General features: G+C 34.8%; 7 protein-coding genes across 7 annotated transcripts; 4 read left to right on the top strand and 3 right to left on the bottom strand.

The window, feature by feature from the left end:
• The first annotated feature begins 642 nt into the window (after window positions 1-642).
• Window positions 643-3477, top strand: LOC9320215 (putative RING-H2 finger protein ATL49). Its single transcript, XM_002886142.2, has one exon. It carries the CDS (start codon window positions 2101-2103, stop codon window positions 3340-3342), a length of 1242 nt encoding a protein of 413 aa, XP_002886188.1. The 5' UTR covers window positions 643-2100; the 3' UTR covers window positions 3343-3477.
• Window positions 3478-6599: 3122 nt separating this feature from the next.
• Window positions 6600-9912, top strand: LOC9322253 (geranylgeranyl pyrophosphate synthase 4). The gene has a single exon (XM_021030606.1). The coding sequence runs from the start codon at window positions 7293-7295 to the stop codon at window positions 8157-8159; it is 867 nt and encodes a 288-aa protein (XP_020886265.1). The 5' UTR covers window positions 6600-7292; the 3' UTR covers window positions 8160-9912.
• A 38-nt stretch (window positions 9913-9950) lies between these two features.
• Window positions 9951-11542, top strand: LOC9320214 (geranylgeranyl pyrophosphate synthase 4). Its single transcript, XM_002886140.2, has one exon. The coding sequence runs from the start codon at window positions 10226-10228 to the stop codon at window positions 11342-11344; it is 1119 nt and encodes a 372-aa protein (XP_002886186.1). The 5' UTR covers window positions 9951-10225; the 3' UTR covers window positions 11345-11542.
• Window positions 11543-12534: 992 nt separating this feature from the next.
• On the bottom strand, window positions 12535-14781 carry LOC9320212 (UPF0496 protein At2g18630). The gene is made up of 3 exons (XM_002884100.2): window positions 14403-14781; window positions 12970-14191; window positions 12535-12787 (listed from the first exon to the last, which is right to left on the bottom strand). The coding sequence occupies exons 2-3, from the start codon at window positions 14148-14150 to the stop codon at window positions 12772-12774; spliced, it is 1197 nt and encodes a 398-aa protein (XP_002884146.1). The 5' UTR covers window positions 14151-14191; window positions 14403-14781; the 3' UTR covers window positions 12535-12771.
• Window positions 14782-15858: 1077 nt separating this feature from the next.
• LOC9322252 (geranylgeranyl pyrophosphate synthase 7, chloroplastic) lies at window positions 15859-17148 on the bottom strand. The gene is given in 2 exon segments (XM_021033265.1): window positions 15859-16534; window positions 16536-17148. Coding segments are annotated over 2 exon segments (891 nt in total). The 5' UTR covers window positions 16797-17148; the 3' UTR covers window positions 15859-15904.
• Window positions 17149-18398: 1250 nt separating this feature from the next.
• On the top strand, window positions 18399-20368 carry LOC9320211 (probable NEDD8-conjugating enzyme Ubc12-like). Its single transcript, XM_002886139.2, has 6 exons — window positions 18399-18513; window positions 18849-18970; window positions 19509-19617; window positions 19710-19788; window positions 19872-19988; window positions 20082-20368. Exons 2-6 carry the CDS (start codon window positions 18856-18858, stop codon window positions 20217-20219), a joined length of 558 nt encoding a protein of 185 aa, XP_002886185.1. The 5' UTR covers window positions 18399-18513; window positions 18849-18855; the 3' UTR covers window positions 20220-20368.
• Window positions 20369-20444: 76 nt separating this feature from the next.
• Window positions 20445-24261, bottom strand: LOC9322251. The gene is made up of 5 exons (XM_002884098.2): window positions 23831-24261; window positions 23242-23539; window positions 21909-22240; window positions 21622-21803; window positions 20445-21291 (listed from the first exon to the last, which is right to left on the bottom strand). The coding sequence occupies exons 1-5, from the start codon at window positions 23839-23841 to the stop codon at window positions 20693-20695; spliced, it is 1422 nt and encodes a 473-aa protein (XP_002884144.2). The 5' UTR covers window positions 23842-24261; the 3' UTR covers window positions 20445-20692.
• Window positions 24262-25348: the final 1087 nt, after the last annotated feature.

The raw sequence follows: 25348 nt of genomic DNA, 5'->3' as shown, positions 1-25348 counted from the left end.
GAAGGGACATTTTTTAAAAATGGCACACCAAAAAGTGCATTTTCAATACTAAAATATAAAAATAAGGTCTTATAATATAAAATAAATAATATAGCATCTTATCTATTTCTAAACTATTTTAATTTTTCTTATAATTTGGATGATGAAAAAAAAAACAATGAAAAAATATAGGATTTTTTTTGAGCATTTAAAGACAAAGAAAAAGGACCACATGTCGTGAAAAAAAAGTTAAAAACTTCATGACGAGCTCATTTTTAAATTAGAATTAATGGTTAAACCCTTATCTACACTTTTGTTATAAAAAAGAAGAAGGAGAAGATGATGATAGAGTTGAAAGATAAAATCTAATATTTGAGATTTTGATCAGTGAATTTTTCGTTGGAAAGTGGGTTTTTTTTCTTTTCCAAAAAAACGTCTACTTTTTATTCTTTGTTGACCTTTTTCCTTCAAAAAATGTGTATTACATACTAATTTTTACATTCAAAATAAATTTCATAATATATATGCCAATACTTTCTATTTTTAGCCACTCTATACGTACGTACTTTACCTTTCTTTATAACAAAATTCTTAAACTGATAACAAAAGGAATAACTAAAGTGTTAAACAAATTCATGTATAATTATTTGGAAGGACATCAAAACTTATTATTGTATTATTTATTTTGAAATTATATTTTTAATCAGTATCCCACGCATCGCGTGAGTTCTCTCTAGTATACACAAAAGCAATACATTCATCAACAAAGAAACAAAGCATAGTATACCTTTTTGTTTACAAAACTACAATTCAACTAATTTCACTTCAAATCTAAAAAGTGATTTAGTTAAAGTGAAAGAAGCGGCTGTGTATATTAGTTCAATAATTTTTTAATTCCATTATTAAATAATTTTAGAAAGTTTCGTTAACATTTATGCAAGTCTGGTTAAGCTTAAACAAATTTACTACATTTTGCTATTCTTTTTTTTTTAAGGCCGTAGGCCAAAGTTTCTTTTTTTTAAGCCATAGCCACGGACTCACCGGATTAATAAGAGAATCCAAACCCCGTTAGACCGGATCGCAGATTTTCCTAAAAAGACTAACTCATAACTATCATTCATTATGTCGTCCAAATCCTTAACTTTCTGTAGTCGTGTGGTTTATGTTTGAATTTGAGCATCATGTAAAATCAGTAAATGTTTTGATCGTTTATTGAGCTTGCATGAACATCTCAAACCAAAATGCATAGAACGACGAAATGTCAACACTGTCAACTTCACGATGAGTATTGACAAGGCAATACAACGTGCGAAAAATGATATCAATAATCCATAGTCGATCTCGTTTACCCTATACATAGCGCGCATTCCAACAACGAAGAATGGTGTGACCCTAGTTTTAACTATCCCCTCCCAAACAAATCCAAAAGTCGAAGATGCCTCAAAAGCTTCTTGGCTCATAATGATTTGGACACCAACTCTAGCAAAAACAACAACCCATTCAAGAGAAAATAATTCATGCCCCAAACAAATTCATCACTCATGGCAACAACACTAGTTTGTTTATTGTTATGTTAAAAATATTTAGTAAAATAACATGTTTAGTCTAGTGGTTTGCAATCTTAATGATATTTTGAATTCAAACTCGGAATGTTATATATTACAAGTTAAATTGTCAGATTTTAAAATGGATTGTACAATTATATCGTTTGTCCGGTTGGCTTTAACATGGGAGGCCATGGTTTGGTTACAAAATCATAAGATATTATTATTCATGAAAGAAAGTGATTGTATCCGTTCTTTTTTATTTAAATAAATGTTTCGTTGACTTCTCATTTTTAGGTAATTAAATACAAAGATCCAAATCCCATTAATTTCAGAATTTTAAAAAATCATTCCAAAGACTATCCTCTTTGGTGAAAGAAAAACTGAAATAAATTTGCTCATCTGTCACCATCAATGGTCCAACCTGTAATTCTCTTAATCATCACTCTGGTCTCTTAAATTTCAAAAAACTTTAATCTCAAATCTTTATTTCTCTTCTTTCAATTTCAAGATAAACCAAAACTCTCAGAAAACAGAGCATGCATTTATAATCTTGATTTTTTTTTTCTCAAAAAACATGAACAAGAATTTGATCTCTTCTTCACCACCACCACCACCATTGATACCTCTCAAATCAAACACAAGCTTCGATTTAAACAACAAAATCACACCAAATATTCTTCTAATAATCATAATCCTCTCGATCATCTTCTTCATCTCTGGTCTTCTCCATATCCTTGTCAAATTCCTCCTCACACCATCAACACAAAACAGAGAAGATTACTTCGACAATGTTACAGCTCTTCAAGGCCAGCTTCAACAACTCTTTAACCTCCATGATTCTGGCGTCGACCAATCCTTAATCGACACGTTACCTGTATTTCATTACAAATCTATCATTGGTCTCAAAATCTCTCCTTTTGATTGTCCTGTTTGTCTCTGTGAGTTCGAAACAGAGGACAAACTTAGACTCTTGCCTAAATGCAGCCATGCCTTTCACGTTGAGTGTATCGATACGTGGCTTCTCTCTCACTCTACTTGTCCCTTGTGTAGATCTAACCTCCTCTCTGGTTTCTCGTCTCACCACAATCTAAGCTCCTCGTATCTACTTGTTCTTGAGAGTGAACAAAGCTCGAGAGATATGGTTCCTGTTCTTGAGTCTAATTCCCAACTGTGTATTGATGATGGGAACAATGATTTTGAGTCGACCCGGATTAGGTCGGGTCGTAAATCATGTGACCCGGATGGTGAATTGGATGGTTTAGATGGAAAGGTTTTTCCTTTAGAAGTTAAGTTAGGGAAATTTAGGAACATAGATCATGTCAATGAAGGAAGTGACAACGACAACAAAAATAGCATAAGTGGTAATAGCATTAATGTAGATGGAAGGAGGTGTTTGTCAATGGGATCATATGAGTATATTATGGACCAAGAAGCTACACTTAAGGTTCACATTTCGACCAAGAAACTACCAGGCAACAGGGCCGTTGTGTCCGAATGCGGTTTGGATCCAACAGTTAAGGGAATCGAGAAGAGTGTTGTGGAAAGAGAGAGCTTTTCTTTGTCGAAAACTTGGCTAAGGGGTAAAAAGGAGAAGCAAAAGGGTTCTAGTGCTAGAGATCAGGATTGTTCTTCGGTGTCTTCCTCCTCACTCCGATTTCCAAACCATCGGATATCTCGCGAGATCAATGAAGAGAGTCAAAAGAGCGAAAATTCGGAGTCTTTGGAGACGAAAACGCCATCTTTTGCTAGGAGGACCATGCTTTGGCTTGCAGGGAGACAAAACAAGGTTGTTCAGCCTTCTACATCCAATGTTTAGGTTTTTATTTCTTTTGCTAATTAAATTTTTATTCTTTATCTACAATTGTGTTTGTAAATTTTGTGTGTTTTCATTAGAGAGAAAGTAGATGAATAGTGGGAGATCAATTAAGATATGTAGGGTTCTTACTTCTTATTAGGCACATTGAAAATTTGGTGGGTCTGCAAACATTTTACCCATAAGAATTATACTAATGTTACCCAAAAGAAATGGAAGTGGAACCCAAGCAAGATAGACAATGTTTCATAGTGGACTTACCAAATGAGATCCAAGAAGAGACATTGAGTGAAGAAGGAGCTGATGAGGTGATTTCGCATAATGCATTCCACCGATGCTTTTATCACGGCCAGAGGCAGAGATGTTGTGGTAACAATTCAAGAATTCCGTTCCTACCAAATCGCATAAACTATCACTTGGAAGAGCAGTTTCAAGATTATAGCGTCCATGGCTAGAGGAGTTGTGGACTGTGAGAGACCTCGGAGGGTGAGATGGGAGGATCAATATTGACCATTGTTCCAAAGGCGAGACACACATCGAAGGGAAACTCGCATTCGAAAAAGAGGTGGGCATATATGTCGCTGCCTGGAGAACAAAGCACACAGATGGGAGGAATTGACATTCCTCACCGAATCAATCTGTCTATAGTTGGGAGCCGCCTTAGCAACGTCAGCCACAACTCGGAATCGCTTCCTTGAACCAAATTCTACCTTATAGTAATTTGCTATTAGATTTGTATCAAATTTCAAGACTACTTGTTTCATCTAAAGATTTTTTTTTTAGTATTAATCTACATTAAGTTTATTTATTAGAGGCAAGAAATAAACATATAATTTTTTTTTTTTGGATTCTAGAGAATAAATAAGAAGTGTGTGGGGTGGTAGACAGTTGCATTCTAATTGATTATTGTAGGTATGCTAATGTGTCGCAAGCATGTTTATAAACATTTGATAATCATATGCCGGGGGATGTGCCTTTAGTGTGGTTAAGTTCATTTGACTCCGCATTCCCACCGAAGTTCGACTCCACTAAGTCGTGTTATCCCGCGTAGTAGGGGTTGGCTATGGATCGAGTTTTGTCGATCCAAAGATATCAAAAAAAAAAAAAAAAATCATATGCCGCAAGGAAATGAGAAATGTTAGTAATAAGCAAAAAGCTCATGCATTAAATTAATCGGTGAAATTAATATATATCACGGGAAACAGTTGGGACTTGGGTGCATAATGTGACACCATGTACAGTAAGATAATAATTTAATGATACTTATAGATACATAATATTTGTAACATGAGTTTTCTAATCTTAAACTATAGTTGTCTCCTATAAGTAATGTTGTTTGAAATCTAAAAGTGTTTTATTGTATTTTCACTGGTTGCATTATGCTCTGGTAACAGATTCATTTTTTTTGTTAAAGGATCTCTCGTAACAGATTCATGAGTGTCCGCTAAGTCCGTTGGGTGTCTTTTGGGGAGTCTGCTGCTTGGGAGGCATGCATAGCCATAGGTGTTTGTCCACTGTCCATTTTTTTTCCACCGCCCACTATGTCACAGGTAAGTATATATCCGATCCACTTCTTATCTATTTATATGGTCTACTTCTTTAGTAATGTGTACACTGAATTATCTCACGCAATTTGAATATGGTCAAGCAAATCATGTACTTGCCCATACCTAAAAATGACAATAATTTTCGTTTTTTTTTTCCTTCAATAATATAGGAGTAGAAGTTAACCATCACATTAATTTCGCTAAAAGTTATTGCTAGCCACAGCTCATCATGTGGAATCTTTAAAATAACCAAACTAAAACAAGAAAGACGACCAACCAAGAACTTTTATAAAAGATATAATCTCAAAGAGATTCACTTGGTGCATTGTACTCACGTACACCCAAATTTACGAATTCACATGGCCGAAAACTTCTCCATCAATTCAACGTTTGGTACAATTCTATTTTCTTGACCAAAAATAAATAAATAATCTTGCTTTTTTTGACCAAGACCATATTTACATAACATACAAAGGTTAATCTTAAGTATATAATTTGGCAAGGTCTTTTGATTCGAATACTCATTCAAGCGTCAGAGACTTCTCGAAAAACACTACAAGGTGTCAGAGACTCATTCAAGGTGTTATTGTGTTTCAAGACTACCACGTATCTCTTTCTCATTTCCTTTTGTTTTCTAGTAGACGAACTCGTTTATAGGATTCTCTCTCAACAATTGAATTATATACAAATATTTCTAAATATTCTATCAAAATTGAAAATTGTTTTGTAATGATTTGAGTAATTAATACAATAGTTTTTGACCAAAAAAAAATCTATCAAAATTGAAATAAAAGTTAACTTAATTCTTTCAAATAATAAAATTTAATTGCTGTTAATATATCATTAATCTCTATACATTAAACGATATACTAGTAGTTGCACGGAAATATCATATAAATATATCAAAATCAATTTATATACTCCCTCTGTTTTTTTTTACTTGATGCTTAAGGTTTTTGCACACTAATTAAGGAATCATTTTCTTTTGTTTAAATCTAAACTAAAACATCATTTATTATCTAATTAACCAATAGAAAATAATCTGAGAAATATAAATCGTCAAAATCAATAAAAAAACTAATTAATATTACATTGAAAACTGAAAACATCATCTAATTTAGAACAAAAATTTGCTCCTTATACATCAACTAAAAAAAGGGGAGGAAGTACATAACCCTAATTCATATAATTAATAACATTAATGTTAAATTTTTACTAATGTAAGAATAATGGAATCAAGTAGAAAGGAAAACAATGTTGTTCCGGCTGTTCCGGCTGGATTTAGGTCTCCATTATGTTCCGGCTGGCCATGTTCCTCATTAAGTATGGCTTGTGTATCAAGCAAAAACATGTATTTTCTAGGGCTTTTTTTTACCCACAATATTGACATATTAATCTCTGAATTGCACTCCTTAATTTCGGTAAATTGCAAAATTTGTTGGTTATTGATTTGTTTTGCTTATAATCACATCCAAATCGAAAAAAAGTCGAGACTAAAACCAATTCTACTAACCTCAACCGAAACATGTCACTATGCGTCTATGACCATGTCCCACGAAGGGACTTGCCGTTGTTAAGCTTTTTAATAAAAAGAAAATCCAAAAAAATTATAATATATAAATTAAAAATAAGAATTATTAACGTTACGAACAACCATGCATTGATCGCGTTGATCTCGATCAAGTATCCAACAAGTTATAATTTATAATTTACAAATTTTGAATCCTTCACTGAAAACTTAAGAAAACGGTAAAACCAAAACGTGAAATGCTTGTTTTTGGTTAGGGAAGATGTGAAATGTTGATGATAACCAGGGAGGTTGTCATATTTCTCCTCTTCATCCGGTTTGGTCTTTCTATTCCCGGTTCAAATTGTTTTTCTATTAACCCGTTTATCGGTTTACGTATGGTTGTGAATATTGTGATAAGTTTCACACTTTCACATAGTCTGGCTCACTTCATTCCAAACCAAACCTCAATTTAAACGGTCTGGATATAAACCATATATATTCCAATCAATTTCGAATTACAAACCGATTTTTCGAACTCAGACCGAACCAATATGATAATGATCCCACGACGTGCGTAGCCGTTGATTTCGTTTTCAAGACTCCAAGTAAAAACAAGTTTATAAATAACAAGAATCATAGATCATCCATTAATCAAAATGTAAGCTCAAACCATTTTTCTGTATCTTGTAATCGTTTTTCTATCTCTACACTTCGTGTTTGCAACTCTTAAACAACGACTAAGTCCCGCGATTACGCGGCGGCTTATCCGTCTCCTCCACCGCCGTAACAAATTTCCGGCAGCCGCCTCTGTTTTCCTCCGAAAAGACGCCCGTGAGTTTCTTGATTCATCAACCCAAATAGAAAACAAAGAAGACGATTTCGGTTTCAAACCGTACATGATCAGGAAAGCAGAGACAATAAACAGAGCACTAGACAAAGCCATTCCACTCATTGAGCCTCTCAACATCTACAAGGCAATGCGTTACACGATTTTCGCAGGCGGAAAACGCGTTAGGCCAATACTCTGCCTCGCCGCTTGCGAGCTAGTGGGCGGGGGAGAGCGTTCAGCGATTCCAGCGGCTTGTTCGGTTGAAATGATTCATACAATGTCACTAATCAAAGACGATCTTCCTTGTATGGACAACGACGATCTCCGACGAGGTAAACCAACAACACACAAAGTATTCGGAGAAAGTGTAGCTATTCTCTCCGGCGGCGCACTTTTAGCTCTAGCTTTCGAGCATTTGACGGAAGCTGACGTGTCTTCCAAGAAAATGGTTCGAGTCGTTAAAGAATTGGCTAAGTCTATTGGAACAAAAGGACTTGTGGCGGGACAAGCGATGGATTTAAGCAGTGAAGGGCTGGATCCAAACGACTTCAGATTAGAGGATCTTGAATATATTCACGTTCATAAAACAGGTGCGTTGCTTGAAGCATCAGCGGTTATCGGAGCGGTTATTGGCGGTGGATCAGAGGAAGAGATAGAGAAGGTGAGAAGCTTTGCGAGGTGTATTGGATTGTTGTTTCAGGTGGTTGATGATATCTTGGATGAGACCAAGTCCTCGGAGGAATTGGGAAAAACCGCCGGAAAAGATAAGGTCGCCGGAAAGCTAACGTATCCGAGAGTGATTGGTCTTGAGAAATCTAAGGAGTTTGTGAAAAAGTTGAATAGAGATGCGAGAGAACATCTTCAAGGGTTTGATGAGGACAAAGTGAAACCTTTGATTGCTCTTACTAACTTCATTGCCAACAGAAACAACTGAAGATGTTATATAATGTAATCAAAATATATAGTAACAGTGGAATATGAATGTGACCAACACAAAATATGTATGTTTTTTTAATTTTCTTGCTTGTAGTTTGAATGCTATGTGTTGTTTTGTACTGTGTTCTGATTTCCATTGTGCTTAGTAGCCAAAATAATTTCAGGTTTGATTTGTCCTTTTATTTTATTGAATGATATATCTACTTCTACTTCTTCGAATAGAGAAATACTGGATGGGTCATGGTTGGTAGCTCCCATATCTTCGGGACACACCAGTGTCCGATAATGTATATATCCCACACCTACACAAATATAGACGTTAGTTTCCTAAAAACATAATTTGTTATTTCTTGTATCATTAGAATCTCTACTCACTTTTAGCGAGTAAGAAAGGGCAGTCCGCGGAGAATGAAACCGAGAAAACCATTCCCTGTTTGATATCAAAGTTTGTAAAATGGTGAACAAAGAAACCAAAGAGAAACATGTGGGAGCAAAATTAAATACGTACACTTTTTATTCATGGCTCTTACAGCATTTGGAATGTACACATGTGTGCAGCAATCCATGAAGGTTGATTGTTTGAAAGATCCCAAAGTTTCACACTTATACATCCGCAGATCCTGTAGCCAAAAGCTGCACATCTCGGAGAATGACTTAAAATGCTAGGAATATGCACATATACTCGTTTCGCTTTCCATGTATGTACTTACATTGGGGGCATATATGTTGTATGAGATGGAGGAGACTTCACCATTATTAGCATGGAGAGTAAAACTTGGTGATAAATCAGCAGCACGTATATCAATGCCCTTCACAGTTCCATCTTTAAGACTCGCCTTACATATGGAAGAAGAGATTAGTATTCGTCTTATGCCTAATGTAATCTAGAAATTTGGTTTAATTCGGTTTAATTAGTATTATTAATTAGTATTTGATTGATTGTTTCGTTAATCAGAAACAACCGAACTTATTTTAAAAAGATGCCGATTAGTTCACTCCTACTAATCAACCGGTTAACCGAACCCCAGATCTCGGTTCGAATTGGTTCGGAAAAACGGTTTGGTTAATAATCTCACACCTAGAACCATATGATTAATCAACGCATGTAGTTTAAAACATATTCGAATCTAGAAATAAGCATTAATCAACGCATGTATGGTTAGCTGATGATAGATTGTTTTTTTTTTTTGTTGGTAAAATGTTAAGTATGGTAATAGATTGTTTTTCTTAGTGGAGATTGAAATCTATCCTACTAACATAAACCGAATAAATATGACAAGAGTCCGCGAAGAGACTTGCATTCGTTGACTTTGCTTCATAATAGAAAACATCCTAAATATGTTCTAATATTTAAAAAACAGGTTCAACGTTACGACACCATGCGTCGATCACGTTGATATCCAATATCATAAATCTTTAAATCCTCCACTGAAACTTGAGAAAACGATTATATAAAAATAAACCACATGAAAACAAAACCAAAATGTGAAAAATTGATGAAAACTAGGGAGGTTGTCTTGTTTATCCGCTTCATTTGCAATGAAGATACCATCAGCTCTAGAATCGAAAGAGAAAGATTAAGAAGACAAAGTTTAAGAATTACTCTCTTATTAAGCTTTAGAAAACTAACTCAAAAACTAAAGCACACAATATCTCTCAATCTCAAATCTCTCACAACTCATGGGGTTACCACACCTTGGTACCTCTATTTATATAAAACTCTCAAGACCTAATCCTAACTCAATTAGGACTTACAACTTCTTGAATATTCTAGATAACTCCTAGAATATTTAAGCTAATCTTCCTTTTATTAAGTAACTTATTGCTCAAGTTACTTAACCTTCAAGCTTACTCCAACATCAGCCTCATGCAAAACGGCTTGGATCCAAACCATGCTTCAATTAATTTCAATTTTAACCGATCTTACGAAGAATGATATAATCCCACAACGTGCCTTGCCGTTGACCTTTTCCTTAAACTCCGGAAAAAAAAACAGAGAACAAAAAGTTATTGTAAAGCAGAAGAATCCAAGATCAATCAATCAATCATCTATTGTTGATCAAAATGGAAGCTCAAAATATCTTTCTCTATCTTTTAATCGTCTTTCTATCTCTACATTTTGTGTTTGCAACTCTGAAAGGACGGCTGAGTCCGGCTAATACACGGCGGCTTATCCGCCTTCTCCATCTCCCGATCAAATCACCAGCCGCCGCTGCTATTTTCGCCAGAAAAGACATCCGTGAGTTTCTTGATTCATCAATCAAATTAGTAAACGAAGAAGATGATTTCGGCTTCAACTTCGATTTCAAACCATACATGATCAACAAAGCAGAGACAATAAACAGAGCATTAGACGAAGCCATTCCACTCATTGAGCCTCTCAACATCCACAAGGCAATGCGTTACGCGATTCTCGCCGGAGGCAAACGTGTCAGGCCAATACTCTGCCTCGCTGCGTGTGAGCTAGTCGGCGGGGAAGAGCGTTTGGCGATTCAAGCGGCTTGTGCGGTTGAAATGATCCACACAATGTCACTCATCAAAGACGATCTTCCTTGTATGGATAACGACGATCTCCGGCGAGGCAAACCAACAACACACAAAGTATTCGGAGAAAGTGTAGCTATTCTCTCCGGCGGCGCACTTTTAGCTCTAGCTTTCGAGCATTTGACGGAAGCTGACGTGTCTTCCAAGAAAATGGTTCGAGTCGTTAAAGAATTGGCTAAGTCTATTGGAACGAAAGGACTTGTGGCGGGACAAGCGATGGATTTAAGCAGTGAAGGGCTGGATCCAAACGACGTCGGATTGGAGGATCTTGAATATATTCACGTTCATAAAACCGGTGCGTTGCTCGAAGCATCAGCGGTTATCGGAGCGGTTATTGGCGGTGGATCAGAGGAAGAGATAGAGAAGGTGAGATACTTTGCGAGGTGTATTGGCTTGTTGTTTCAGGTTGTTGATGATATCTTGGATGAGACCAAGTCCTCGGAGGAATTGGGAAAAACCGCCGGAAAAGATCAGGTCGCCGGAAAGCTGACGTATCCGAAAGTGATGGGTCTTGAGAAATCTAAGGAGTTCGTGAAGAAGTTGAAGAGAGAAGCTAAAGAACACATTCAAGGGTTTGATTCTGACAAAGTGAAACCTTTGATAGCTCTTACTAACTTCATTGCCAACAGAAACAACTGAAATTTTTGTTTGCTATATCGCTAAACAACTTACGTGAAGAAGATGTTATATAATGTAATCAAAATATATAGTAATGTGACTAACAAAATATATAAGTTTCTTAATTGGGTGCTTGTAGTTTGAAGTTTATAATTACGTTTGTGTTGTAATGTACTGTATTCTGATTTCGGGTTTGATTTGTCCTTTATTTTTCTTGAATGATTTCGGGTCACGGTCGGTTGCTTCCATATCTTCGGGACACACCGTTGTCCGACAGTGTATCCCACACCTACACATAAATACTTACATAAGTTTCCTAAAGAATAATTTCTTGTTTATTGTATCATCAAAATCTCTACTCACTTTTAGCTTCCCCTCTGAGCCACCAACATCGAGTAAGAAAGGGCAGTCCGCGGAGAATGAGACCGAGAAAACTATTCCCTGTTGGATATCGAAGTTTGGAATGGTAAACAAAGAGAAACAGATGGGAGAAAACAATACTTATTCATTGCTCTTACAGCATTTGGCAAGTGCGTAGCAATCCATGATGGTTGATTGTTTGAAAGATCCCAAAGTTTCACACTTTCATCCGCAGATCCCATAGCCAAAAGCTGCACATCTCCGAGAATGACTTAAAATGCTATGAATATGCGTATATACTCGTTTCGCTTTTCATGTATGTACTTACATTGGGGGCATGTATGTTGTATGAAATGGAGGAGACTTCACCATCATTAGCATGGAAAGTAAAACTTGGTGATAAATCAGCAGCACGTATATCAAAGCTCTTCACAGTTCCATCTTTAAGACTCGCCTAACATGGAAGAAAAGATAACGAGTCACATCAGTTATCTCATATATTCATTCACATGTCTATATTAGAAGAGCAAAGAAAGCGAAATGCACCACAAAGGAGTGTTCACTGTGAGAATCCCAGGCCAAGTTTTCGACTTTGCCTTTAGTAGACCATTTCAAACCTGAGTGTGAAGGGTCCCTTCCATCTTTCTGACTGGTCTATTGATTAATCAGTCAACCGTTTCATAGACCAAGTCTGTCACATCGAGCCACAAGTCAATTTGTACTTTTAAAACATGTTTCATGTCCAAGATTTACGTTAAAACATCCCTCCCTCGTCTCATCAACTAACTCTTCACGTCCTATTTTTAAATTCATTAGTTCTTTAAGTATTCAGCTTAGTAATTCTCTAAGCCTTGACTAAGCACAAAGACATTCATTTATAAACATACAAGTCTGATTAAATAAAGCCCAAATAAATTACATAAAAACCTTACAAATGTCTCTTTAATGAATGTATTAAGCAAATGTTACCTCAGGGCAACTAATAACATTAGGTAAGATATATCCTTTAGCTGTTCATAATACTTGGGCTAAAGATAACAAACCAACAATTTTTTAAAGCCAAACACGAATCCGAATCTGCCTTCTCACTACACCATCTCCGTCCTGATCAACAATGGAAAACACAAAAAAAAACTCAATCCAAACCATTCATAAATCATAGTGATGAATCATAAGAATGTTCACAAGTTTGTTCTCTAGAGTTCTAAAGCAAAAACATGAAGTATAAGTTTACTATTTGAGTTTCTCAGTAATCAAGCTAGCTTTAGGAGAAAAGGGTTTCTTACCAAGGAGCTTCATCCTTCGGTGAGCTAGCCGGGTATCGGATTATCCTCTGCAGAATCACAGTTCTCGCCTTTGTCACATCGCTACAATACTTACCCGCATGTTCCCCAAGTTCTTCAATGGTTTCAGTAAACACATCAAGCTTCTTCTTGATCTCATCAATCGCAAGCCTCACTTCTTTCTCTTCCGTAATAGCAAACTCAGCTTTCTTCAGCAAAGATTCAATCTCAACTTCCACTTTACGCACAAGAATACTTATATTATCCATCTCCTTAACCGAAATATAAGTCCCGATCCTAATCGATGTAATAATCTCCTTCTGCCCTCTAACCACTTTCTCATATTTCGTCCACAGCGTGTTGCACCATTTCCCAACAGAACCCACTGGAACAGCCAATGCACCAGCTATAGCTGCCACAACAGGCGGTGCAGCCACAGCGGCTGCAACCACCGAGAAGATAAGCACAGAGACAAACGCAGTCACAAACACCATATTCGATACCCTTCGCCATGTTTTGATATTCTTAAGCTTCTTATCGAGTTTTTTCTTTAACTTATGAAGCTCCTCAAGCATCATGACCTGTTGCTTGTAAACCAAATCGAAAAGAGCAAAGAACTCTTTCGTAAACGGCTCACCCGCTACTTTAAACCTCTTAAGCTCCTTAAGCGTCTTCTCATACTTTCTATTCTCCTTATCCCCATTCACTGGTATCTCCGCCTCTTCCTCAAACTGCTTAACAGCAAACTGAATAATCACTTGACTCCTCCTCGCGCGGTTAAGACAATTCTCAAGCTCAGAACAGAAATCCATAGTCTTTGCAGTACTTTCAAAATACAAATTCACAAGAGAAAACAAATCTTGATTGTTCCATATATCTTCTTTATCCTGCAATATAACTTTAACCACATCTTGATTCATATCTAAAAGACATTGCGTCACTTCCCTAAGAGAATCAAACGACAAAGACTTAATCTCTACTCCTGAAGCAAGCTTGTTGATGACTCGGTTAGTTCTTTCATGAAGCGCAGCGTCAAAAGATTCAAGCTTTGGATCTTCACTACAAGCTCTCTCGTAAGAACTCAAATGCTCTGAGTACTCTGAGTTAATCTTGATTTGAACAGGCGTCGACGGTGAACCAAATTCAACATTTTTTTTGTTCTTGCTAGATTTTCCTCCCATCATTTCTCTTTTCTATCTCTATGAAATTGCTTAAATTCGTAAACCTAATCAAAAGAACAACAATTTAGAAAACCAAACCTAACTTGAGCTTGTAATGAGAAAAAATCGAAATGGGTAATTGATTTATAGCTTAAAGCAACAAACTTTATGCCGAATCTTACGGAGCAATCTAAATTTTGTAACCGACATTGAAAAGAGAAAACTTAAAGCGCAAGAGTAAGTTACTAAAAAAATTGCAGAGAATTCAAGATTTACCTGGAAATTCAAGATGAGTTTTTGGCTGGTAATGAAAATGGGGAAGATTGAAGTCTGTGAAATAGACAGGAGCTAAAAAAAGGTGGAGTTTTTATAGAGGTGAAGAGAGTTTTGGTTTAGGGTTTTAATTTGGTTTATGGAAGAAGAAGTAGCTTGTACGCTTGGAGAAGCTTGGAAGAGAAAGAGAGAGAGAAAATGCGGGAAAATTGAAGGGAAAAGGGAGAGATCTGAGGAGGAAGACGATTTCTCACGCGGTTTTTAGAGACAGTGTGAGAAAAAGTCTTGCACTACTCTCGATTTGGTGTTGACGGACTCATCAATGGCACAAGGAAGACATGAAAGAACGAGGAAGGGAAACACAAAAAGAAAGAAGAAGAATTAAAGAAGAAAAACTGAAGAAGAGAAAATAAAAAGTTTTTATCTTTTTCACTTTCTTTATTATTATTATGTTTTTTTTGTTGTCTGAACAAAGACAAAATAATCAGTCGTCGAGGCTTGAAAAATTGAAGCCACCGGGCCCATTGGAGTTTCATCTAGAATTAGAGTAACTTAACTAGTAAGAAGAAAGAAGTTAGAAAAAAAAAATTAAAAACTTCTAAATATCCTTAATAACACATAACTCAGATTAGAGTTCAATTATATGAATTATATTGGCTTTAATGACATAAAGATAAACAATTTACTGATTAGAGTTTGTTTTAAAAGTACCTTTTTCGAAAAACAGAAAGAAATATTCCAACTTTTTAAATAATTTATAGGAAATCTTGTATTGAAATTTTCAAAATGGTCAATGATTTGTTAGAACTAGAGGAAATTATTCAATTCTCTCAATGATTTTGTATCATGTCAAATATTCCCTCCTCACGTTTTCCTCTCTTATAAATAAGAAAATAACATATATAAAAACATCACTATCTAAAATCTATTAGTCTATTTGAATACTAAATACCAACAACTACCAATACGACACACAACGATTCAGATACCATTATGTGACTTTGGAGTTTGGACCACCAAAAAAAGAGATATTCTTAATTAATCAATCAAGATCCAAAAATATCCAATGTAGAAGAAATCTCACAAGTCACAACACAAACTATCATCCAAGAACACAAAATGTTTTGCACAAAAAAAAAAGAACACAAAATATAACAAGTAACTTCAATCTTTATAACCAGCAAAAGCCAAAAGGCTCTATTACAGAATCTATAGTTTCTTAAACCATTGTCGGAAAATATGATCTACTCCCTCTATATTCGTTTTGTTGTCGTTTTAACTATAATTACGTAAATTAAGAAAATGTTGAAAAAGATTTATTTAACCTCACCTAAACAACTACTCCTTTTAATTATGACTCAATTAATTAAGGTTAATTTAGGAAGTTTTAGGTAAAAGTTGAATTGGGATGTGAAAACGACATCTAATTATTAACAAGAAAAAATGTGTAGAACGACAATTATATGAATACGGAGGGAGTAATAATTAAAACGTCAAAAATTGAATTAATTCTGTCTTTTGCCAATGTAATTAGCCAAAGCTAATAAAGGTTTAACTTTATTCGAATCAAATCCATGAAGTTGTTCTTGAGCATCACTCAACAACTTCTCTGCAAAATCTTTAGATTTCTCAAGACCCATTAGTTTCGGATACGTCAGCTTATCGGCGATCAAATCTTTCCCGGCGGTTTTCCCCAATTCCTCCGACGACTTCGTCACATCCAAAATATCGTCCACCACCTGAAACAACAATCCAATGCATCTCGCAAACTTCCTTAACCTCTCAATCTCTTCATTAGTTCCACCGCCGAAGATGGCACCTAACACCGTCGCCGCCTCTAACAACACGGCGGTTTTATGAAGGTGGATAAACTCAAGAAGCTCTAATCCGACGTCGTTTTGGTCCATTCCTTCACTGGTTAGATCCACGACTTGACCCGCCACAAGCCCTTCTGATCCAATGGCTTTCGCTAATTCTCCAATTGCTCGAACCACTCTCGCCGGAGAAATAATTTCCGGCGTCTCCGTCGCTAAATGCTCAAACGCAAAAGATAAAAGCGCGTCTCCGGCTAAAACCGCGACGTCTTCGCCGAAAACTTTGTGGTTCGTTGGTTTTCCGCGGCGGAGATCGTCGTTATCCATTATCCATACATGGAAGATCGTCGTGGATCAACGACATCGTGTGGATCATTTCCACGGCGCACGCCGCCGGTAACGCGAGGAATTCTTCGCCGCCGACTAATTCGCACGCGGCGATGCAGAGCACGGGTCTCACTCGTTTACCACCGGCGAGAAGCGAGTAACGCATCGCTTCATGGATCTTGATCGGTTCTCGGAGGGAGACGGCGGAGTCAAGAGCTTTATTAACGGAATTTGCTTTTCCGATCATGTAAGACATGAAATCGAATTTGTCGTGGATGATACTTTCTTCTCCGGTGACGACTGATGAAACGGTAGAGAGCTTCCGACGGAGAAGGAAAGGTTGGATTTCCGACGGAGAAGGAAAGGTTGGATTTTGATGAATCCGGGTACGGATCCGGGTTTTGACAGATGGACAGGTTGATAGATTTAGTTAGAGTAGTCATGGTTCTCGAAACTCAAGTGTTTTTTTTTTTTTTTTTTACTTTGAATCTGGAGTAACGGATAGGTAATTATTTGTAATTTGCTTCATTTGTAATTATGGTGGGTTAAGGACGATGATGATGTTTAATAATTTGCTTCATTTGTAATTATTTTTATTATCTTATACAAGAAATGACGACACCACTCATATATTGAAAATTCATTAATATTTGTATAATACTATTTTCAAAGATTTACTACCTCGTAGTATAGTATACAATCACGAATCAAATTATTTCTGGTCATAATAAGTTAATAACACTACAAATGGGTTTGCATAAAGTGCATTGATTGTGAATTTCGACTAAACCAGTATGCCTTTTATGTGTACTATATTTTACTTATTTAGCTTATCACCGTGTCATATCCACTCGGTGACCAAATTGCTTGGAAAACATTCGAGTTTGCCTTTTGATCCGGTTTTAAGAACAATATATTAACATGGTTTAATTTTGAATAATGGTTTATCTATATATAATCAATGTGACAACATGAGTCATGTATGTCGACCCTATCTTTGTCCTCTTCAAGGTCACTAGGTTTCCTCCGTTCAGTGAGTAAGGCAAGCACAGAGACAACACAATATGATTCATGTCTAGTCTCTGTTCGAGTTTCTTAGCGTAACATTTACAGGGCAGTTCAACTACATCGTTTGATGCTACCTCGGGTCTCTTCATTAAGCTCGATGGCTTCGTTTATAACCTTTGCTAAAGAGTCTAAAATATCTTGATGAAAATATTATTTTTTATGAATGAATATAAAAATTTATTTAGAAGTATATGTGTATGGAAAAAAACAATTTGGAGTAAAAATATGTATTATAATAAAAGAAACTACTATTTATCCAAAAAAGCGTAAATGAATAAGAATGTAGTGGAGCATGATATTACTTTGTAATTCATAGTTTAATAGGATTTTAGTGAAACTATCCATAATATGATTTTTTGAGATTAAGATTGACATATATTTTAAAAGCTTATGGTATAAAATAAACTAGAAGAGAAAAAAAATAAAAAGAGTGCCAAATGTCATAATAATAAGAAGAGTTAGGAAAAAAAACCTTCAAGTATTTATGTGAGTATACTATTACATAGGATATTATAATTTTCACATATAGATGACACGTTTTCACATATTCTTATACTGTATATGGTATATATTTATCTATCATATATTAAATATGAAAAATTTATATAATATTTATTATATATACATACAAAATTAAATATATGTGTATTTAATAATCAATTATTCATTTAATATAATACGAAAATGTAATACATAGAGGACGCGGCGTAGGTCATTAGGGCCCATGTAGTTTTCGTTAGGCCCAATAGAATGATTCCTATATAGTTTCCCAACAGAAAGGTTTCTGAGTTTTCAGAATCAGCGTACAGAGAAAGAAAGCTACGTTCTCTCTTCGTCGAATTCATAGAGAGAGATTCGCTCGTCGTTGTTGTTTCGATCTTCGTTTATTCAACAATTTGAAACTCGTAAGCTTTTGAGATCTCTTCTTTTGATTTTGGTATCTTAGGGTTTTCGTTTGCTCCTTCCGATTTTGATGATCTGGTTATGTAGAATCTCCGATCGTCTCTTGTTATCGGAAGATTCGTGATTGTTTTTAGGGATTTATTAATAGTTTCGATTTCGTTAGGGTTTTTGAGTGATTGTTCTTGCTTCGAATCTGTTCTGATGAATAAAACTTGTGTAATTCATGAAATTTCCGAGAAATAGAGTAATTGTTCTGCTTCGGATTTGTTCTGTTGAACCGTGAAATTGATATCTCAATGTGTGAATAATTGTTCGTTGTTGGTTTTGTGTGAGGTAGAAGAATCATGATCGGGTTATTCAAAGTGAAAGAGAAGCAAAGAGAAGAGTCTCAAAATACTAACAGAAGAGGAGCTTCTACTGTCAAGAAGCAATCTGCTGGTGAACTTCGTCTTCACAAAGGTTCTCTTTCTCTTCTTCTCTCAGTTTTGTTATCTTATTCAGTGTCTGATGTTGAACAAACAGTAAAATCTCTGTAGATTTTCGGTTCTTTAAGTGTTAGAACTTAGACATTTTAGGGTTTTATGTTGTCTTCTAGTTGGTGTAAATGATAATCATCTCTTTGCTTTTGATATTGTTCAGTATGTAAAAGATTTCTGTTGAATTTGGTTCTTTATGTGTTAGAATTATAAGCATTTTAGAGGTTTTATGTTGTCTTCTAGTTGGTGTAATTGATAATCTCTCCGGTGTGTTTCGATCTTTCTTCTCGCAGTTTTGTTTTTGTTGCTGATCTTATTCAGTTTCTGATGTTGCTCTCCGGTGTGTTTCGATCTTTCTTCTCGTAGTTTTGTTTTTGTTGCTGATCTTATTCAGTTTCTGATGTTGAAGAAACTGTAAAATCTCTTTAGACTTTGAGAGTTGGCACTATAAGTATTTTTAGGGTTTTATGTTGTCTTTTAGTAGGTGTAACTGATAATCATCTCTGTTTATTTGTGCATAGATATATCGGAGCTAAACCTGCCAAAGTCTTGTAAGATATCCTTTCCGAACGGAAAGAATGACTTGATGAACTTTGAAGTAACCATTAAACCTGATGAAGGATATTACATGTAAGTGTACTAAATTTCCATCTTTTCTTTTGTCTATGGGTCACTGAATTTGCTCAAAACACACTCATTCGTTCTTGTTTTACCAAAAACAGGAATGGTAAATTTGTGTTCACATTCCAAGTCTCTAATGTGTATCCCCACGAAGCTCCCAAAGTGAAATGCAAGACCAAGGTTAGGCTTTCTTTCCCCAGTTTCCGAAACGTTTATCTTTCTGATATGTTTATACAGAATGCTAAAGAATGTCAATGTTGTAGGTGTATCATCCGAATATCGATCTAGAAGGAAACGTCTGTCTGAACATCTTGCGTGAAGACTGGAAACCGGTTCTCAACATAAACACAGTTATCTACGGTCTTTTCCATCTCTTCACGGTAACAAATTCTCCCTGACTGATGATACTCCATTGATGTTATTTTCTTGGGCCTTCTAGTCTGAAGTTTTTTGTTTGTTTGTTTCTCACATAGGAACCCAATTACGAGGATCCTCTGAACCATGACGCAGCAGCGGTGTTAAGGGATAACCCGAAGCTGTTCGAGAATAATGTCAAAAGGGCAATGATGGGTGGCCATGTTGGCGAAACCTCATTTCCTCGCTGCATGTAGTTTGACTCTGGTTCGGTTTCTTAGCCATTTTCTCCTTCTAAAGAAACTTCTCTTGTTTACTCTTGTACATTGGGACCAAGAGATTTTAGGAATTTTCTGAATTGTTATAAATATTCATTCAACTCATCTACCGCACAATTCTTTGTCAATTCACTACCAGATTATATAACCAAATAATAATACTTACTAACAATCATCAACATAGATTTATACAATTGGGTAGCTTAACAACGAGTCGTATGTCACATGTGGAAGCACGTTGGTGATTTTGTGTATTTCTCAAAAACAAACAAAAATTCATGAAAATGTTTTAGTATTTTTGTATATAATTTTCTTGTGTCATAAGTCTGCGTTTTTACTTTTTATTAGGATAAAGGATTTGATCATATAGATAAAATTTTATCTCAAATAATATATAACAAACATCAAAACTACTAAAACAATAACAAATATGATGAGTATACCATTAGCTCTCACACCATCTCTACTTCCGTTGAACTCGTAGTTCTATCGTTTTTTCGATCTTTGCGGAAAAGGAAATGTAACGGTGTGTAACAAAGACAACACAATCCAAACGGGAGGGCCATCATCCACATGATCCCTTTCCCCAATGCCTCGGCCTCACGACCAGAGTCTTTAACATGATCAATTCCTTTTGCGTCAAACCCGAAAAGTTTTTCCGACATGATCCCAACCAAAGGCGCACCAAATGACGAAAAAGAAACTTCGAGTGCGCGATCAAATGCATAGACCATGGTTCTATGCTTAGCAGGAACAATCTCAGCTAAGATTGGAGAGTTAATGGCTGGTCCACACCAAGTTATGGTTAGTCCCATTAGAAAGAGAGTTACCAAGAAGATGTAGTAACTGTTTATGGACTGTGGGATCATTCTTAGAAGAACAATGGAGAATATAGCGCCCATGAAAACGCTGAATTGTGCACAAATCAATCTGCCTGAGTTTGGAAACATATGAGACATTTTGTCCGCAATTATTCCTCCGACCAAAGATCCTATTGCTTGTCCGGTGGCAAATATTCCGTTTAGGAGCGCGGCCTGATTATGATCAAAACCTGGAAAAAAAAAACTTTGTGAATTTAGAGATTTTTTTGGCTTATTTGTTGAAGTTTAAGAGCATATGTTTTTTATAAAATGGTGTAAAATAGGAATGAACATTTGGTTGTATACCAAATGTATTTTGAAATGTAGTTATAAACTTAAAGTTGTATTCATATATTTATATTATTTTGTTATTAGAATGTATCCCTTAAGTAGTATACAATTATTTGGTTTTGTTTGACTTTTAGGGGTTAAGGATCTATGAACCATTCATGTAAGATATAATATATGGTTTGGGTTTTGGATGGGTTCTCTCAAGTGAAAATTAGAGAAAGGATGCATACCAATGAGTTCGAACCACATTGTCCAGAAAACCATTGCATTCCATGGCACCGAACCGACGATTCCTTGCAATACGATGATCTGAAATGTTCTTAATTTGGTTACATCTTTTATGGCCACCCACGATTCCTTCCAAACCGAAGAGCTCGGACTCTCCATCGTTGTAGCACCGTTGTTTTCATCTCTACAAAACCACATAACTATCTCAAAACTAAAGACAATAAGCAAAAACGCTTTATTGTCATGTTGGTGCTATATATATAATCAAGAATGTAGAGATTTATATTACCGCTCATGTTGATCATCGTGATGAACAATGACGCTGCTAGTCTTCTTTTCCCTCGGGTCAGTGACAAAGAAGAAAACGAGAATCCCGACCATCGCACTCAGCGTGGCACTCAATATAAAGGCGCATCGCCATCCTGATATTCCAAAGAAATTATGACCAGCCATGACTGTTGGCACAACGGTTCCCCCTATACCTCCAACCGTACCAATGAGATTCCATAAACCAAAACCAAAACCTCTCGAACTCTCCTTGAAGCTATCTGCAATTATCGACTGAAGCACTGGATAAACAATTGCATGTCCAACCCCATTGAATGCTACACCAAGTGTTACCTAGTCCAAAAAATGAAAGATCAAATCTCAATCAAATATATATACATTATACATGTTTCCAGGATCAAATCCCAATCAAACACACATACATATATTATATAACCATTTAGCCATTCTACATGTTTTCAGGGTTGTGTTTGAGAGTACAAGTAACCAGGGTCGGCACTTATGGTGCGATCGGTTTGAGCCCAACAATAAAAGTGGACCAATATACAGTAATTTGAATTTACTTTGACAGATTTTCATAAAAATATAAAATGTTAAACCAGACGAAAAATAAAATATATATAAAAATTATATATATATATATATATATATATATATATATATATTCAGTCAAAGGGACCTTTGTATTTTCTTTTTAACTATAAAATATGAAATTTTATATTTTAGATATGACCTAGAAATTACCCTTTTTAAAAAAAAATCCAAATTATTTGTATCATAGTTATAAAAGTCACTTTTTTTTTTTTTTTTATTATAACAGAAAAGCCATTTAATATCTGATAAAAAAATATGTGAACACAGAAATGTCATTTATTATAGGGTTTATATTTTAAAAGTGTTTCTCTTCAATTAATGTTTCGTTACAAATAATGACTAAGTTATACACTAGTTATTTATATTAAAAAAAAAAAAGACACTTTTAATAGAACATAAAAGGTCTCAGAAAACAATAATTCAATTCTCGTTTCTGTGATTTTATTATAGTTAAAGACAGATACTTTTGTCTGAACTTTCATTTAATTTTTATTTGACAAATTGATATTTTCGTTATTTTTTGTGATATTTGTAAAAGAAAATTACCATACATATATATTTGTTTTCTTTTTTGGGGGATTTTATGAATCTAGACACGACTTCAAATGTTTCGAAGATTAGTATGAACTTTGGTGTGCAAGAGTTTAGATTATAATAGAAGAAAGCTTTAAGTTATTTTTTTGGGGTAATTAGTTGAAGTTAATATACAATCTCCATACTACACGTAAATAGAATAAAACCTGGATGAAGTAGCGGCTGACTCCAGTTGCAACAGTTGATGAGACCCAAAAGAAACTTCCGAATGCGAAAACTGTGGGACGATCATAACTGACGGCAAATAAACCGGCTAAAGGCGAGGCAAGCCCTTGAACAATGTTTCTTATAAACGAGAGGAGTCCAATATCAGAGAGCTTTGCATGGAACGCTTCTTTCAATTCTTTCGCAGTTGAAGGAATGAGTTTTTCATCTGCCCGTTGCATCATCGTTGCTAGGTTGATGATAATGAGAGAAATAGATATTCCATAAAGGGTCCCTGATCTATGAAGACACAAAACAACGACATTGTTAGAATTTGTAAGAAAGATGTGAAGAAATGAGAAATATATTGTTTATCTATTTAGTTTTTAAATGAATTTATTTCATGGGAGGATTAAAATTGAAATACAGAGTCTAAATTGACAAAAAAAAATCAATAGAAAGGTAGAGATACAAATAGTGGCCTTAAAACTATCATAGTGAGTTAAAAAAAAAAAAACTGATCGCAAAAATTCGAAGACGAAGACGAGAATTAAGAGGATTTTTCACTAAGAAAAAGTGAAAGTTGCTTACTTTATTTTCATGGTGTTAGTATGAAGACGACTGGTGAAGAGAAATGAAGAAAACAATATTTTTAAAGTAACTATTAAACAACATAGAAGGGAGAGTTTATATGATTTATAGTCTATTTAACAAAATATACATTGGAAAAAAGAAATAGGATTATTTATTTATTTTGTTTACTACTTATATTTAGGTTCTGAATAATAATCACAATTAGATAAAAATATTTAAAAAATAGAGGAAGATCTAGTAAGATTTGAATTTTGAGACAGCTGGCACCTGAAATCTTAATTTATTAATGGTTTTGTTTTTGTTTTCTTAAAAAAGTCATGTTTCTAGATTTTATTAAATTGTACTATTTCTATATTATATTATAATTCGCATAATACACGTACGAAAACAGTAAAATTACTGATGTTGTATTTTCATTGGAAGATCACAAATTGTGAAAATATTCCGTGATTTAGTAAGACTTTTACTACCAAAAAGTTCAAATGTTTAATTAGTTAAAATGTGTATCTAAATTTATTTTTAGTAATTTTCAATTAATATAGTGGTAAATCTGTATAAATATAGAAGAAGATTATAAACTTTTGATGATTAATTTGAAATTATTCAATTGATTAAAGGGTAAATCACTTATGGTGTTGTTATAAAGTGTGTGAAAAGATTAGTGTATATATATCTAACCTTTTGACTTTATACCTCATATAGAACAGTCCTTTTACAAAGTGATTTTAAGACTGTTTTTTTTCCGGCGCTTTGTAAATATAAATGCATTATAATTTTGAGAAATTGTTAAAAATGCCCCTTTTTCAATACACCTTTTCAAAAATGCCCCTTTTGAGAGTCCATTTTTAAGTTTGCCCTCTTTTAATTTTTAATGACCATTTTACCCTTATTTGAAACAAAATTAGGTCCACAAAATACAAAATATTTTTTGGCGGGAAAAGTGATCCCGCAATTTTCCCGCCAAAACACTTGTAAAAACCTTTAAAATACCTTGTAAAATTTTCCCGTAAAAATTTTTCCCGCCAAAAAATTTTCCCGCCAAAAATTTTTTACAGGTACTTATAAGGTTTTACAAGTTATAATACCTGTGTAAAACCTTATAAAAAACTTGTAAAACCTTATAACTTGTAAAACCTTATAAAATAGCTTGTAAAATCTTATAATATCTTATAAATACTTTATAAATACGTTGTAAAACCTTTTAAAATACATTGTAAAACCTTATAAATACCCTGTAAAAACCCTTTAAAATACCTTGTAAATTTTTCCCGCCAAAAATTTAACGCCAAAAAATTTGCGGAATCACTTTTCCCGCAAAAAAAATTTTTTGGCGGGAAAATTTTTTGGCGGAAAAAAATTTTACGGGAAAATTTTACAAGGTATTTTAAAGGTTTTACAAATTTTTACAAGTGTTTTGGCGGGAAAAATTGGGGGATCACTTTTCCCGCCAAAAAATATTTTGTATTTTGTGGACCTAATTTGTTATATTTCCTTATATATTTATGATATCTTTTA

This window comes from Arabidopsis lyrata (genome assembly GCF_000004255.2).
Source record: "Arabidopsis lyrata subsp. lyrata unplaced genomic scaffold ARALYscaffold_3, whole genome shotgun sequence".
Lineage (NCBI taxonomy): Eukaryota > Viridiplantae > Streptophyta > Magnoliopsida > Brassicales > Brassicaceae > Arabidopsis > Arabidopsis lyrata.
The sequence above is the reverse complement of the archived record's forward strand: the minus strand, read 5'-3'. Positions and strand labels throughout refer to the sequence as shown.